This window comes from Hibiscus syriacus, unplaced genomic scaffold (genome assembly GCF_006381635.1).
Source record: "Hibiscus syriacus cultivar Baekdansim isolate YM2019G1 unplaced genomic scaffold, ASM638163v2 tig00002793_pilon, whole genome shotgun sequence".
Classification (NCBI taxonomy): domain Eukaryota; kingdom Viridiplantae; phylum Streptophyta; class Magnoliopsida; order Malvales; family Malvaceae; genus Hibiscus; species Hibiscus syriacus.
Window position 1 is genome coordinate 1,422,274 of NW_024061944.1, and position 15,509 is coordinate 1,437,782.

Here is a 15,509-nt window from a genome sequence, read left to right on the forward strand (position 1 = left end):
TTTATTAATATATAAGACATTATCATTTTAGTTATTTTTGAATTCTTTATGTCTTTTCATGTTTCTAGTATGTTGTCTGTAAGATCCCACAATTTACAAATCCAATGATCATCATGTTTCAAGAAATGATTATGTGGGTATTAAAGATTTAAATTGTGATTTCGGTTATATTACGTTACGTCAAAGATAATAAATATTATTACTATTATTATTACAATGTATCGTTATTTTATAATAATAATTTCGGATGACATTATTATTACTATATTATTGTTATTAACGGATCGTCAAAACCTTGTAAAATGTGTAAGCAGAGCTCTCGATGAGAGAGTTCAACGACTTCTCATTATAATAAAAATGACTTTAATCTTCCTCTCATTCTTCTGATATTTTGAATTTAGTCCCTTAGTTTTTAATTCAATTATGTCAGTCCTTTACCATTCTCAAAAATGTTTTGAGTGTATTAACAATTGAATTTTAAAATTTTACGCGTACAATTGAATGTTAAAATTCAACATACTCAAATTTAATGCAAGTCTGAAAATTGAGTTGAGTGATGAAATAAAAATAAAAGTAGAATAACTACATTTCAAAAGTACAAAGAATAAAGCGACCAGGACATAATTAAACCATAATATATTATAATATAAAGAAAACAAGCAATTGGTTTATGGGCTATAGGCTTTACCTAAGAATCTTAGGCCTACTAGAGACCATAATATACAAATCTAAGACCATAACAACTACATCAAAATATCAAAGTTTATTCGACACTATACCAACATTAATAGACTAACACATCATGGATATAGACATAGTTACCAGCATATCAATAATTAAGGGCCAGTTATATGATATGATTCATGCCGTCGTAACCCATTAATTAGAAAAGGAACAAGAGTGTCGGATTTCCCCTTCATCATCTGTCTTCACTTCAATGGTAGTGAGCTTCAAGAATGACTCCCCCCAACTCTTGAAGAAGCTTTCCTCACTATTTGCAAACTCCTCCACTTGTTTCCTTGTTCTTCCATCCTCTACAATAACAGAATCTGACTGAAACAACCCTTTGTGGGCCAACAGGTTGCTAAAATATCGATTATCAAATACAAATGACGTCTCGGGATCGTTGTTGACGGTGACAGATGTGCTACTTCCACCTGCTGGACACTTTTTTATGAGCTCTTGTGCGTAGTTAATGTCTAGGGATGTGTCGATCAGTGTGAGGTTTCCCTCAGAGTCTTGTCGGAATCGATCACTGAATGCACTACAATGAGCAAGGCCGATGGTATGTACACCTGTGTGAAGCCAAAATATTAACCCGTTGAAGCCTGCATTTATGAATATTATGATTTGGTTTTATGTTTTTTAGTACCTGATAGTGTGACAAGATCATCAACAGATAAGCCTTTAGAATTGAAAAGCTTTATCATTTCATCCATGGTAAAGCTTGTATCTACAATATTGGGCCTGACATTTGCAGAGTTTGATATTCTTCCATCTCTTCTACCAGTTGGAATCTGAAATGCCGGTCCACCAGCCTGTAACAGGTTCACTATGGTTAATCTATCCCCACAACTGAAGATGATTACAGATATGGTAAGAAAATGAAAACGTGGACTGGAAGTTTTTACAATTGCAACTGCATCTCTTGCAGCCAAAGCAATAATATCAGCACAAGAAACAGTTCCGGGACAGAAGATTTCGAGCACCCTTTTGGCCGAATCGATAACTGAAAATCCTCCAAGAGAAGTATTAGCGGGATCGCTTCGCTCCGTCCCATTCCCTTTTAATAGTACTGATGCATCACAACCCTACATGATACTTGGAAAAAATAACACATCAAGAAACTTTGAAGGTGAGAGGGGGGTGCTTTATTTGATCACCACCATTGGACTGACCTCCACGAAACAGTCATGGAACAACAGGCGCAGTAGTTTCCCGGGGACGGCAGGATCATTGGCCGAAGCTGATCTTACTGTGTTGCTCACCATCAACTCTGCAACAGGACATGATGTTGCATAGAAGTCGAAAGACAGGCGACCAAGCAATGGAGAGGGAGCAAAAGAGAAGAAAACAAGGATGAGAAGATTGCAGAGATTATGTGTTTGTGAAAAGAAGGAAAATTTCGACTCCATTGAGGCCCTGGTGGTCAAGCATAGGTGTAAAACTAGTAGTGGCCTTTGGTTTATAATTTTATACCGAGAATGATACAATTCAAGTGAGAGGCATTCAACCGGCCAAAGTTGTGCCCCATGAATTATTATGTATTTAAAGTAGCATTTATGGGGTTAAGCTTCTTCTGTCAGAGGAGTAGATGGGTTAAGTCATGCATTTAGTTGTGCTTGGCAGGGCTCCTTCACACGAAACATTTAAAGATCATTCAACATCTAACAAGAACTACACTCTTCATTAATTCATGGTACCAACTAGTTTCAATATTATCATATAACTGCATAAAACTAGAATAACTTACAAAGGGATTATTTGTTTTTTTTAATAAGAAAAATATTACCTCGAACATAATTTTAGGTTTTTATGTTAATCCATTCTCAAGTCGCAAAATAAAATAAACTCATATTCGTAATCACTACAGCTACATGTTTCATACAATTTAAGATAAAATATCTGCGGGTGTTCTCCATCTTCAAAAGAAAACAGAACAAAACGTCTCAAGTCCCACTAGCCTTTCATAAGTCCTCTCATCACAGAACCAAAGATGAACAAACATGTCGTTATAGTGGAATGCCTCCACCCGAATACTCTACCTCCTGAAATTTTTATCAATTTAAAGCAAGAGTTAGTGAAAAGGTTCCATATAACATCAGCTATATCAAAACAATGGCTAATCTGCTAAATCCAGAAGCATCACATGTTACATGATCAGATGGAAATTCTCATTATTCCATAGGAAAAAGAACTCAACATAAACTTTGCACCAAGGGAAAAGGAAAAACTGATCAACCTGAGCAGGGGGTAAGGATGACACCCAATCCGATGCATGTGTTGGAAGAAGCCCCAAAGTGTTAAGCTGTCAAAATAAAAGTAAAATCAAGCAAACAAAATGCACAACCTTCTTTCTGTTCAATAATCTTCAAAGGGGAAAATCGTTAGGAACTTTAACAAAAGGAAAGTGCAACTCACCTTCCAAACACCAAGTGCTAAACCACCCAAATTAAGAGCAATGAAAAGCAACTTAGGCCCAAGAAGTTCTACTTTACTGTCTTTATAAGGCTCAAAAACTGCAAAAGCAAAATCAAAGTGAAGTTCGGATGAATCAATATAGAAATGGAAACTGCATACCATAACATCCCAAGCATTAGGTGGCATTTTGGCAACCCATAACATTTTTAGATTGTCTTTCTTATGCATCTTAAACACTTTTCAAGAAGATAATTGGATATTGAGCTAGACAGAAAGGGAGAGATGCAAATCGTATATGGAGCAAAAACAATGAAGCTCTATAGAAGCATACCAGATAGGTTTCTTTTGAATGCTTAAGTGGCATTTATTAGTACCACATACAATTATTAAGGGGTTAATTATTTCATTCTTGGTTAGGGCATCTTTTATTCTTGCCCACCTTATTCTTTCCTCTTTTGACAACAGAACCACTCAAAACTAAATAGAGCAAATCATGCAGAACCAAGAACACAGGGAACAAAAACAATAAGGTAATAATACAGGATAAGAGAAAAATTAGTAGTAAGAGGCCACATACCCTTCCCAACACCTTGAAGAGCACTAACAGGCTGCCAAAGTGCAGAAAAAGTTATACCAATGCTAAAGAGATGCACTGTATTTCCAGCCATCCACATCATGAAGCCCATCATTAGCAAATTCTTGAATGGTGCTTGTGCCACTTCCCAAGCTTTCTGTTCAACATAAAAGAAATAGCATCTCAAATAACAGATTTTGATAGGTTACATCTTATACTAATGTCTGTCTCAATTGTCATATATACCCTTTAGTGAGGCAATCACAGTTCACATCTACTAACAAAGCCCCTACGTATAACTAGAAAAAAAACTCAGATGCTGAAACTCGATATGAATTTATAAGCCTCAACTTCCATTACGCTTGTTCACGACTTGCAATGGAAATTTCTCACTTGAATCCATTTGAAAGAAATCCGTTGATTTTCATCTACGTCCATAGTTAAATCATAACAAATTTGAAAACTTCAAGTCTTTAAGATCCAAAAGAAAATCAGTTTCAATCGTTAGTTAAGCATCTCCTTTTCTCGTATCGGAAAAATTAAAACAAAAGGTATGATTTTTTTTTTTAGAAAAAAAAAACAAGTACCTGAGCTTTCCAATTGGATTCAGCATCCTTCTTTTGGCGACTCGCAGTCGAATCGTCCTGCCAAAATACAAAGTTAAACCTAATAAAAATTGAAAGTTAAGGCATATATTTAAGAAAATTAAACCAAAAAAAAAGGAAGGGAAACCTGATCCACAGAGGCACGAGTGAAGCCGGGGGGATCGCGGATGTCACGGCACGAAGGAGAGGTGGAATTATCGGAGAAAGAAACAGCCCATCTTCGGCCGGACCCCATTACTCCTTTCCTGTCTCCGTCTTGCTTTCTTTATTATTTTCTTTTTATTTTCTGTTGATGTTTCTGGGTTTCGTATTTGCCTTTGGCTGCTACGGCGATTTGATTTCGGAATTTATTTTTAACGAGTCGTTTAGTTCATTCCAAAATTGTTCAAATTAAGGGTTTAACTCTCTAGTCATCCATAAACTATGGTACAAATCCTAATTTTATTCTCAAACTTTAAATTCTAGTCGAATCCTCAAGTAGTTAATATTGTTTCAATCAGATCCTTCTTTTCAATCACTTGTTTTCTGAATGTTGTTTTATTATGGAATGAAATTCTCTAGGTTTTCAATCACTTATTTCAAAAATGTGCATCTTTGTTTTATTATGGTTTGAATCCAAAGCTGGAAGGGAGAAATCTCATTTCACTAATTTTAAAACCTAATTGGTTTGCTATGGTCTGCCCTATCTGGCAAGAAAGGAACAAAACATATTTTACATCTCATGTATCAAACAATATGCAAATTTGGGAAGTGTACAGCCAATATGAAATTTTCCGGTGACAAATGACGAAGATATTTTAACTATTGACTGTAGAGTCGTTGTAGGTGATAGAAGAGTCCGAAAGGGTTAACCATTTACTCTACCACTGCGAGGTTGTGTGGAGAGAGTGGCAACGGTGGGGTAATATTTGGAAGATACATCTCAGTTTTTTCAAAGATGTCAAATCGTTGTTAATTGTATGGAATGTTTTGAAGGTCCAAAGGGTGTTAAAACCACTATAGACTATGAACTTCTTTGGTATCTTATGGTCGGTGTGGATCTGTAGAAATGATACGACTTTCAATATGAGACCCGCATCAGAGGAAAGTTTGTATGATGCAACAATTCAGAGGATTGCTGTTTGGGCTAATAGTTATTGGTCTTATATTTTTCCCACGGTTCGAAACTTTATTTGTAAGCCTTCATCTGTTATTCTCTATGAGAGGTGAATCAGTTCTTCCTTTCTTGGATTAATCGTATCATTGTTGGCGGGTGTTGGGCGAGAGGTGTTGCCTGTGCTTTTGTATAATTGTAATTCGTTGGTGTGTTTCTACTCGCTCAATTGTTTTTTTTTGTTGGTACTTTGGTTTCCTTGTGCTTTAGATGTTATTTAGTGCGTTTGAGTCCTTACAATGGTTCCTAATCTTTGATATTGGTGTTGGCTCCTCTAAGTAGATTAACTCGAAGATGAGTGTCATTCCTGTTTGTCTCCATCTCTGCTACCCTAGTATGCAGGTTCTGGTCAGCTTTGGGGTCTTGTGCTAAGGTTCTTCCCTACTTCGTTGGTTGGGTATTCTGGATATAAGATGGCCAAGTCGTGTTTGTTTCATTGTTGTCTTGTTTTGTATATTTCATAAATATATCTTATGCAATACCCAATTAGCATACCATTCACAAGACCAAAACATTTTTATTAAAGCAGATTTTGAAGCCTGATACATCAACTTACTTGCATCAAATTTTCTAATGAGATTCCAACACTTCCAAGGCATCACGTCTTCTTGAGATAGAATTGGCTTTCAGTTAGCTTTTCAACATATTTTGAAATGCCTCAACCGGACATCATGAACTCAATATATGTTTATTTTAACGAAGATAACATGTACAAAAAATTGAATACGGACCTGATACGGGAATTTTAATCTATTATGAATTTTCAATTGTTTTTAATTTTTTTATTATGATATGATTTTTTTTAATTAGTGTATATAACATTAATTAAAAGATGCTAGGGTTTTTTTCTTTTAAGATTTTTGGAAACCTATAAATAAACACTCTTATTATGTAATAGAGGGAAGATTTTTGTGTGGGGAAAATAGGAGAAAAAAAAGTCACTTTAAGGCATTTCGAAGATTGAGAACAATAAAAAAAGAATCTTTGTTTAAAAGTATTTTTTTTCATTTGTATTTTTCTTATTCGGGTCACTTGACTACATTTTTTTTATCTTTTCGAAAATTCAATCGAAAAGAGAACCGAGGAAATAAGGAAAAAGGCTTTCCAATATATCTTCATAGATCAAGTCTTCCTTGAGAACCAGTGGTAGATCTTAACTGTGAAAATATTTTTACTTTTATATTTTTTTATCCAAAATTTGGAAGGAAGAAAATAAATTTATATTTGAAATTTTGATATTTTTATTCAATTAAATAACCTGATGACCCAACTTGCATTCCAGTTAGATCAACATATTTTCACATGGGTAGGAGATGATTATTAACGAAATCCCACTATTTTCTTTAAAATTTTAACCTAAACCTTTTTTGTTAATTATATTTTAATTCTTTTTAAATTGAACCTTTCAATTTCACTTTAATTCATTTTAACCATTTATTTTTTTTAATTATTGTCGAATACCTTTTTAATTTTCTTTATTTATTTTTTATTTCGGTTGTAACATGTTGTGAATGTTTTTTAATTTAATTTATTTTTTTATTTTTGATTGTATGATTTTAACTTTCTTTTTATTCATTATATATAATATTTTTTATTTTACATTAATTTTGTTATCTTTCATTGCGTGTCTTTTCCATATTTATTGTGTGTCTTTTAAACTTTGTACATTTATATCTATTTTTAATATTTTTTTATGTATGTTTCTTTTTGGTGTCTGTGACCCTTTAATCTTATTTTGCTGATTAAACTTAAATCTTTTTATTAATTTCATATGCTAATTTATTTAATTTTGCATTGATAAAATCTCAAAGGCAAGTATTTTGGATATTTTTCTTTAAATTTTGGCTCTAACTTTTGTTTCCTCTATTAAGACAATCCATAATCGTGTTGGTACCGAAAGAGAGATGTGATGGTGCTCATCCTTCCCCACACATAATCGACTCCCGAACTCTTTCAAGTAAATCTTTGATAAGACGTAGATCTATTAAGAGGTAAAATTTAGGTATCTGACCTTATCTAATCCAAAAGGGTTGGTGGCAAATCCAAAAAGGTAAAATTCACTTTAAGTCGAAATGTGATCACGGATCATTCGAAGAATTTTTAGATCATTTTACTTTACCTTTAAGAATTTTTACTTTTGTAAATAGTTGTACTAATGTGTGCTTTCAGTGATTTTCAGATTTTTTTTCTATCAAATTCTTTTCATCTTAAGCTCTATACTCGAGCTTCGAACCCTTTTAAGTGGGGGTGAAAGAGACGCTCTCTTGAGAATTTATTCTCTGTATGGGCCTAGCAATTAGCTTTCGGGATTCATATACCATATGTCTTCGTAGGAATTTATTTCTCACGTGGACAAAGGGGAATATGTCCTCTCAAGTTTAACTCGGTCCACATAAGCTAGTGATGGGCTTAGGATCGAGGGTTTGGCAGTCCCAAGGGGGCACCAGTAAAGAGAATTCGGGTCACTTTCTTAGAACCAAACTTGTTGTTGTGTGAGCTTAGAGCCTACCCAAAGCCATATACAAGCCCTATGATGCTTGTTTTCATGTCTTAATTTTATTGTTCCATGCATGTGAAAAAGAAATATACGCATTCGGATTTTTCTATCAGAAAGCATGCATGATAGATAATCATGGTCGGGTATGAATAAAAGCATGTGGGGGTAGATATCATGTGGGTAAGAATCATTATGATTTTGCTTTTATTTTTAATTTACCATACTAACTCATTTACTTTTGTTTTTCTTTTTCTTTTTACTTTTTTATTAACCATTTGCATCATTATAGAGAGATATTGATATGTGAAGTGTTTGTCAACTTCGAATAGTTTTTATTAATGGACAAAGTGGTTGTGATGTAAGAGGTTAAAAAATATAGAGATAAGGTGATAGTTAGGGAAGACTAAAAAAATGACAGTTTACAAGATGACACATGTTAGAGTTAGTTGACTATGTTGCAATCAACCTCAAGCAAAATGATGTTCATGAGCTACTAAAGCATGTGAGGCAAGCAGAATCACGAGAAGAAGAAGATGAAATTCTCAATATCTATTTTATGTACGAGTGGATGAGGCTCTAATTTGAGAATTAATATAGTTTTGAAATATGTGGTACAGTTGAAGACATAATATCCACTACTGAGGAATGCAAGACTTTGTTTCATTACAAAAGAGTCTAGACAGGTCGGGTTCATTACAAACCTGACAAAGATTACGAGAGTATATCAAGTCAAACAAAAGATTATGATATTAAAGTAGTCTCTCCAAACATATAATGAACAAAAAAACATTGAACGTAAAGTCATTAAAAACGTAGATTGTCATGGAATGATACAAGAAGAAAGCGAGTGAACTTCAAATACTCCTATATCATGGAGGACAATATCGATGATTTCGATAGAAACAAGCCCAATGGAAAGTGAAGGAAAGAGATGCAATCATATGAGAGTTTATAGATCATATCCACAATATGGATCATCACCTGTATGGCTTGACAAGAGAAGCTAGGACAATGATGTAGGGTATCCAACTAGTGACCAGTGAAGTAAGAAGACTTGAAGCTGTCCAGAGTTTAGAAGATCTAGCAAAAGTTTAACTCATAAATGTTTTTAGTTATTGTAATAACACTTTTGTTTGAATGAAGATTATTTTTTATGATGGCCACTTTTGGGATCAATGCCTCGAATTTTTCATGCATTTCTCATGTATTTTAATTTTGCACTACCATTATGCATTCATCATTAAGATCGAATAATGAAGAAAATATAATTGAGACTTGCTCAACTGGAATAAAACTTGCGAAAGATGGAACTAGAATAGGAAGCTAAGTCAGGAAAGATGAAATAATCAATTCTCGACCACAAATTAAGGACTAGATTAACTCGAGATAGCTAGGGAAGAGAAAGGAAAAATATTATCACCAACTCAAGCATTGAAAAGAAGGGTATTGTATGTCCTTTAGGATTTAATTTTCCTTGCAATAACTCATTACAAGTGCCTATATGGCAATCTTATTCGAGTTTATAAAAAATATTGAAGCTGTGAAAGATGTTGATGTCTCGTACAAAAAATTAGAATCAAGAGAGCTCAGTTTGGCCCCTAACTTGGTTGTCCCATGTGATTTCAAGCAGTCATACATTTAATATGAAGTGGGCTATTATGAGAACACTAGATGAGGTCATTATCTATCCACTAAGGTGTTTTTACATTGTCATTGTCTTGTTTAAATGTGTTTCTTTCTTTATTTTTTTAAATATTTTAAAAGGGTTTAATGATTGCATTCGATGAACATATGTTATCTTCTTAGGTTATGAGCAATGAAACTGGTTTTTTTTAATTTATTGAATATCATATATAATAGAATGTTCTTCGAAAAATCATGGTTATAGCCTCTTGACATATGACAAAAAATAACCCATCACAAAACAAGAACACCTGAACTTGCTACCAAACATCACACATTTTCCTATAGGGACAAGGAAAATGTTCTCCACACACAACAAAATGGTCTAGGTATGTATAGAAGCAGAAAAAATGGGGCATCCTTTGTGTGACTTTGCAAAACTAACTAGATTATGTTTCTATTGAGGAAGTTCGATGATGACTAATAATCTTCACAAATGGAATGGTGGAATAGATAATTTAACTTAAGTCAGTTGCTTGGGAATTGACTTTTAAAGATGAAATTTCCTTATTGTCAACGACACTTAGACTATAACATGTTCTTCTTGATGACCTTAAGAAACCATGAATACGAATACTCAGAGAAGTTAACGAGATATTAATGCAATGAAATTTTAATATTATTGGGGGCACTCTACTGAAAGTAGTAAGTTGATAATATTCAGAGATAAATCTTAAGAAGCTATGTAGGTAAGTCCAAGCTTTATGATGCGAGTTACATTCAAGTTTTCAAGTAGAAGACTTTCTAACTTTTGAGTCCTCTAATTTTAGGTATTCCTCTAAAGTAATGAGCTAAAGATGTAATTTTGAAAGCCCTAACTTTATGAATAGGATTACATTCAGATCATGACACTAATAACTTTGTGTCGTGATGAATTTCCCATCAAAATCAAAGCAAAGATGCAAACACCAAAGTTAATGAAAAATAATTTAAGAAAGGCGGTAAAGCCTAAAGTTTGTGTTAAGAATGAGTTTTGACGAAAGGTGGACTAATGGAGTTGAGAAACACTTGTTATAGTCGACTACACACAAGAACTTAGGAATTTTATTTTTAGAACGATATTTCTTCACCGTATATACTACTGGAGTCTATGAAGGTTGAACAAATGGAAGATTTAATAGAAACACTCTCTAGAAAGTCTTGCGATTGAATATATTAGATGCATCATTTTACTTGCTTCCAATTAAAAAGTCAAACCAAAATGGAGGCACTTATCATAATGATCGTAAAGACTGCAGAATGAAAGACATCTTGGAGGACATTAAACCTTAGAAAAATTTTAGGTGAAGGCAACCTAAACTATTGACACTTGTCAAAGGGCTATAATTTTTGAAAATCGAAAAGTAATTGATTTATTTGACATCCAATGAGTTATTGATTTGTTTCAATTGCGAGCATGAAACAAGGGGAACTATTTTGCTTTTCTAAAATTTCTCCATTTTCAAAAATGAAAGAAGACAAAAGACACTTTTAAATAGAACAATATATCAAGAAAAAAAAGTCCCTTGAAGTTGATGTGCCCTACTCTACTTCAAAAGCTTGACACAAAGAAGTGAGGCAAAGAGGAAAAGGCCAAAATTATAAGAAGAAAGAATGAAAATATATATGATAAATCAATTGGACTTCAAAATAGAAGATGCATCAAGATATAATTGTTTGGGGTAAGAATTCAAGGTTGGTGTTCATCCAAAATGAAAACACTTCCTGTGGAATTTTAAAAAAGAAGATTCAAGAACAGAAGATAGATAAGACATTAAATTATAAAATTGTTCTTGGAAAATTTCAAGCTTAAATAGACATGATTATAATGTTGATACTAGGACAAGTTCTTGAATGATAGGTCCACTCTTTGAAGATTGATGGTTAACATTTTTTTCATCATTTACATAAAGTAAGTGCATTTGTGCTTTTATACATAGATGCACATTTTTCACAAATCTTTAAAGAATAGAAGAAGATTTGTGTTAGATCTTGATAAGAGAGACAAATGTTGAACCTTAAAGATGGAGAAAATCATATTTAGCAGGGAAAAAAACAAAAAAGGAGGATTCAAACCATGTTCTCACCATGAAGCATGTTCAAATGAGATGTCTCTTTGATTCCTCAAATCGATTAGAGAAGAGGATTCTTTATTAATGAGAGACGGTTGCAGCTCAACTTTATCTTCTTGAAACAAAGGGGTTTGAATCACACGTAATGAGACTCATAGATTGATTTCTTAAGAGAAATTGACTTTCAAGGGGCAAGACGAGAAGGCACACTCCTATGAAAAGGGATAAACTAGAAATGATATTTGATAAAGAAAAGTCATCGCCATCAAAGAGTGGCAAGAATGTGATTTTCAAACATGACATAAAGATTACAGTTGCTAAGAAGAGACGTGTTAAAAAAAGACAAGTCTCTCAAGATTGAGACATGTGCATAATTATATTTTGCATACATACAAAAAAACACATAAAATTGTTCCTGTGACACATTACATATGACACATTTAAAATCATATCATGTGAATGTCTTAGAAGGATCTCGAAATTGAATTTTCATGGATTATGACTTGGCGCAAGATTGTTTCCTGATTTGGCATTCTTCAAAGAAATGATCAAATAAATTATTGATAAAGACTTGGCATCCTTTAGTTAAATGAGCAAGATCGTTTCCTGATTTGGCTTCCTTTAGAGAAAGAAGAAGATCAACCATTGATCATGACTTGACATCCTTCAAATAAATGAGCAAGATCATTTCTCGATTTGGCATCCTTTAGAGAAGGAAACATATCAACCTTCGATTATGACTTAACGTCCTTTAGAGAAAAGAGCACGATTATTATCCGATTTGATATCCTTTAGAGAAAGAAGCATATCAACCCTTGATTATGGCTTAAAATGCTTTAGAGAAAGGAGCAAGACCATTCTCCGATTTGGTATCCTTTAGAGAAAGGAGAAAATCAACCCGTTGATTATGAATTGACATCTTTCAGAAGAAAGAGTAAGATTATTCTTCAATTTGACATCCTTTAAATGAAGGAACAAATCAACCACTGATTATGACTTGGCATCATTGATTTCGAAGTATTGAGTTAATCAAGAGGATGAAATAGCCAAGATAGGTGAATTGGCAAATAAAAATTTTGATGGAATCTTTTTGCAAGAAAATGAAAATTTTGACACAAGCAATTTTAGAATAGTTAAAATTCTTCAATGAAGTCTACATTCATTAACTTAGCTTCTACACTAAGGATTTCAACAAATTCACTAATTTGTTTAAACCTTTTAAGACAATGTGTAACCTTACAATACACTTAGACTTATACCCCAAAATCTCAAGTGTACAACTCTTCCTAAGAAGAAATTAAAAATAACAAAATTTGAAAAAAAATCCCTTATAAGAAATGTGTTTGTACAATTCAGAACAAATAGAACACTTGAAGAAAAGAAACAAAGAAGTACAAAAGTGTTCTTGAAAGAAAAAGGAATGTTTGATAATATTGACTTGAATTTTTTACTCTTTGTGATTACTTTGGCTTTTTTTATGATCTCTTATCTTCCCATATGACTTGGAATCTTGTTTTTATACCACTTAATTGAATTCTAGCTGCTTGGGTTGTTGTGGAAGTTAATAGAACCGTTGGAATGAAATTTCCCTCAATAAATGATGCCCAAATGCCTTGAGTATCAATATTGCCTTCATTAAATACAAAAATCTAGCCGTTGGTGAGAGGGGATTATTGATACTCAACCTAGAGTATCGATACCAATATTGATACTCAGAAGTATCGGTACCAAAATGGCTTATTGAAATTTGCGTTTGTCAAAAACTTAAACAAAGTATCGGTACTGCCATGCCTTTTTACACTGACAATATCAGTACCACATGAAAAATGTTGGTATTGTTCTTGCAGTATCGATACTGCAAGGTCAAAAATTGTTTTTTGACTCGATTAAATCTGAAACCCTTGGTAAAAATGTTTGAAAATTAATTCCAGTATACAACTTGAATTTTCAAAATAGTGAGGAGTGAAAATGGAGTTTTTAACCTTCTAAAGAATTTACATATTTGAATGATTGAATCGAATATAAACTTGAAAAAATCAAATAAAAAATAATCTTAAAATTTCTTTGAAAATATTTATTTTTGGTATTTCAAAATATTGAAGCATGGTTCAACAATCTCCCACTTTTTGATATAACAAAACCTTTGAAAATTTAAAAAATTTTAAGATTTTCATGAAAATAAATACTCCCATTTAATCTAGTATTTCTCCTCCTTTTTTTAATCAAAAAGTGAAAAACGTAACAAGATTGAGTAATATAAGCTGTGAAGATCAATAGCCAAATGAGGTTAGTCAACATAAATTATATCTTTAAACAATAAATATGGTCATAAAACAAAATATCATGTCTCAAAATATCAAATATCATAAATATCCAAGTAACATAAATAAAAACATCCAATAACACAAAATATCCAAATCCAAAGACAACCAAATATTCAAATCCCAAAATATCAAAGTATGAAGACATAGTACCCAAAACAATTCATCTAAATAACCAAAAGAAAAATCACAAGTCTAATCAAAATGCAACCAAAAATAAACTAGAAATCAATCATCCGAGTTAAGAGGAGCTGGAGCGACATCTGATGATAAGGTATGACGAAAAGTCACGAGCAAGAGCCTCAACTCTACTCGATATTGTGTCGATTGCTCATTCAAAGTGTCAAACTGAGCATGATAGTCATGCCTCGAATCCATATACATCGACTGTAGAGTGAGTTGTTGGGAGGACAATATCGAGAATGAGACTTTATCTTCAACTGTGTAAAAGTGATCTCCGAAACTTGAGTCCCCAAAGCTGTAAAGTGAGACTCTATGGTAGCAAACTGCATATCCATCATCTCCATAAAAGTCTTAAAGTAAGGAGGAGTCACACTCGCATCCTCACCACCGACTCGAGGGGGATCTACAGGAATACGACTCACAAGATCATCGACATCGCATATCGGATCATCGTCCTGAGGCTGAGGTGCACCAGAGGTAGAACCAATTGCTTGTTTCCCTTTTTTTCCAAGTTGTCCCAAGCTTCTCTCATCCCGATTTGTGAAGAGATTTAAGATCCATGTAGGAACATAAGGGAACAGCAAGATCTAGATCGACATTGATACCGGTTTTGAAAAAGATATGGCTAAGAAGATAACCATAAACTAAGGTATCAAAATTTCTTAGATTAAAAGTTATTTATGGTATCGATAAATTCACCAAAGACTATTTGGGGAAAGTTGATTTGTTTGTTATTTTAAAAGCAATGGAGCCACCAAAGGTCTACGGTACAAAGGGTATAGAACTTACGTCTGGATGGTTGAAACCACCAAAAGAAAATAAGATGCAAGAATCGCTCATGAATATCCAAGGTATTGACACTATGGCCTACCGCATAAGGGGAATCTACATGCTCTTTCTCTTTATTAATAACTTTAACCTCTAGACCTAAGTCTCGGGCTATGAAAGTGACATCAATGTGAATGTATTTCTTATTAGATAATAACGAATACTAACGATGAAACTTTGGGCTAGATCATGAACACATGGAATAAAAAATACGAACAAGTTGTTGAAAGACAACGGGTTTGATCTTAAGGTTTAGATAATAACGAATACTAACGATGAAACTTTGGGCTAGATCATGAACACATGGAATAAAAAATACGAACAAGTTGTTGAAAGACAACGGGTTTGATCTTAAAGGTGTTGTCTAATTTCCATGATTTGATAATTGGAAGATATTTAAAGCTAACCTCATTCATGGCGGAAAAGGAGGGCATGCACTCACCTCTTAAAGGTAAAGTCTCAAAGAATTGTGT

General features: G+C 33.3%; 2 protein-coding genes across 3 annotated transcripts; both read right to left on the bottom strand.

Moving 5' to 3' along the window:
- Positions 1–742: 742 nt before the first annotated feature.
- LOC120149105 (peroxidase 18-like) lies at positions 743–2,140 on the bottom strand. The gene is made up of 4 exons (XM_039162002.1): positions 1,899–2,140; positions 1,632–1,811; positions 1,373–1,538; positions 743–1,295 (listed from the first exon to the last, which is right to left on the bottom strand). The coding sequence occupies exons 1-4, from the start codon at positions 2,133–2,135 to the stop codon at positions 880–882; spliced, it is 999 nt and encodes a 332-aa protein (XP_039017933.1). The 5' UTR covers positions 2,136–2,140; the 3' UTR covers positions 743–879.
- Positions 2,141–2,472: 332 nt separating this feature from the next.
- LOC120149113 (ER membrane protein complex subunit 4-like) lies at positions 2,473–4,658 on the bottom strand. 2 transcript variants are annotated; one of them, XM_039162017.1, is made up of 7 exons: positions 4,448–4,658; positions 4,303–4,359; positions 3,719–3,872; positions 3,142–3,239; positions 2,963–3,028; positions 2,740–2,768; positions 2,473–2,709 (listed from the first exon to the last, which is right to left on the bottom strand). In XM_039162017.1, exons 1-7 carry the CDS (start codon positions 4,553–4,555, stop codon positions 2,703–2,705), a joined length of 519 nt encoding a protein of 172 aa, XP_039017948.1. In that variant the 5' UTR covers positions 4,556–4,658; the 3' UTR covers positions 2,473–2,702. The 2 variants fall into 2 exon arrangements, with proteins under 2 accessions (XP_039017948.1, XP_039017946.1); XM_039162015.1 differs by lacking the exon at positions 2,473–2,709 and having other exon boundaries at positions 2,733–2,768.
- Between the last annotated feature and the right edge of the window lie 10,851 nt (positions 4,659–15,509).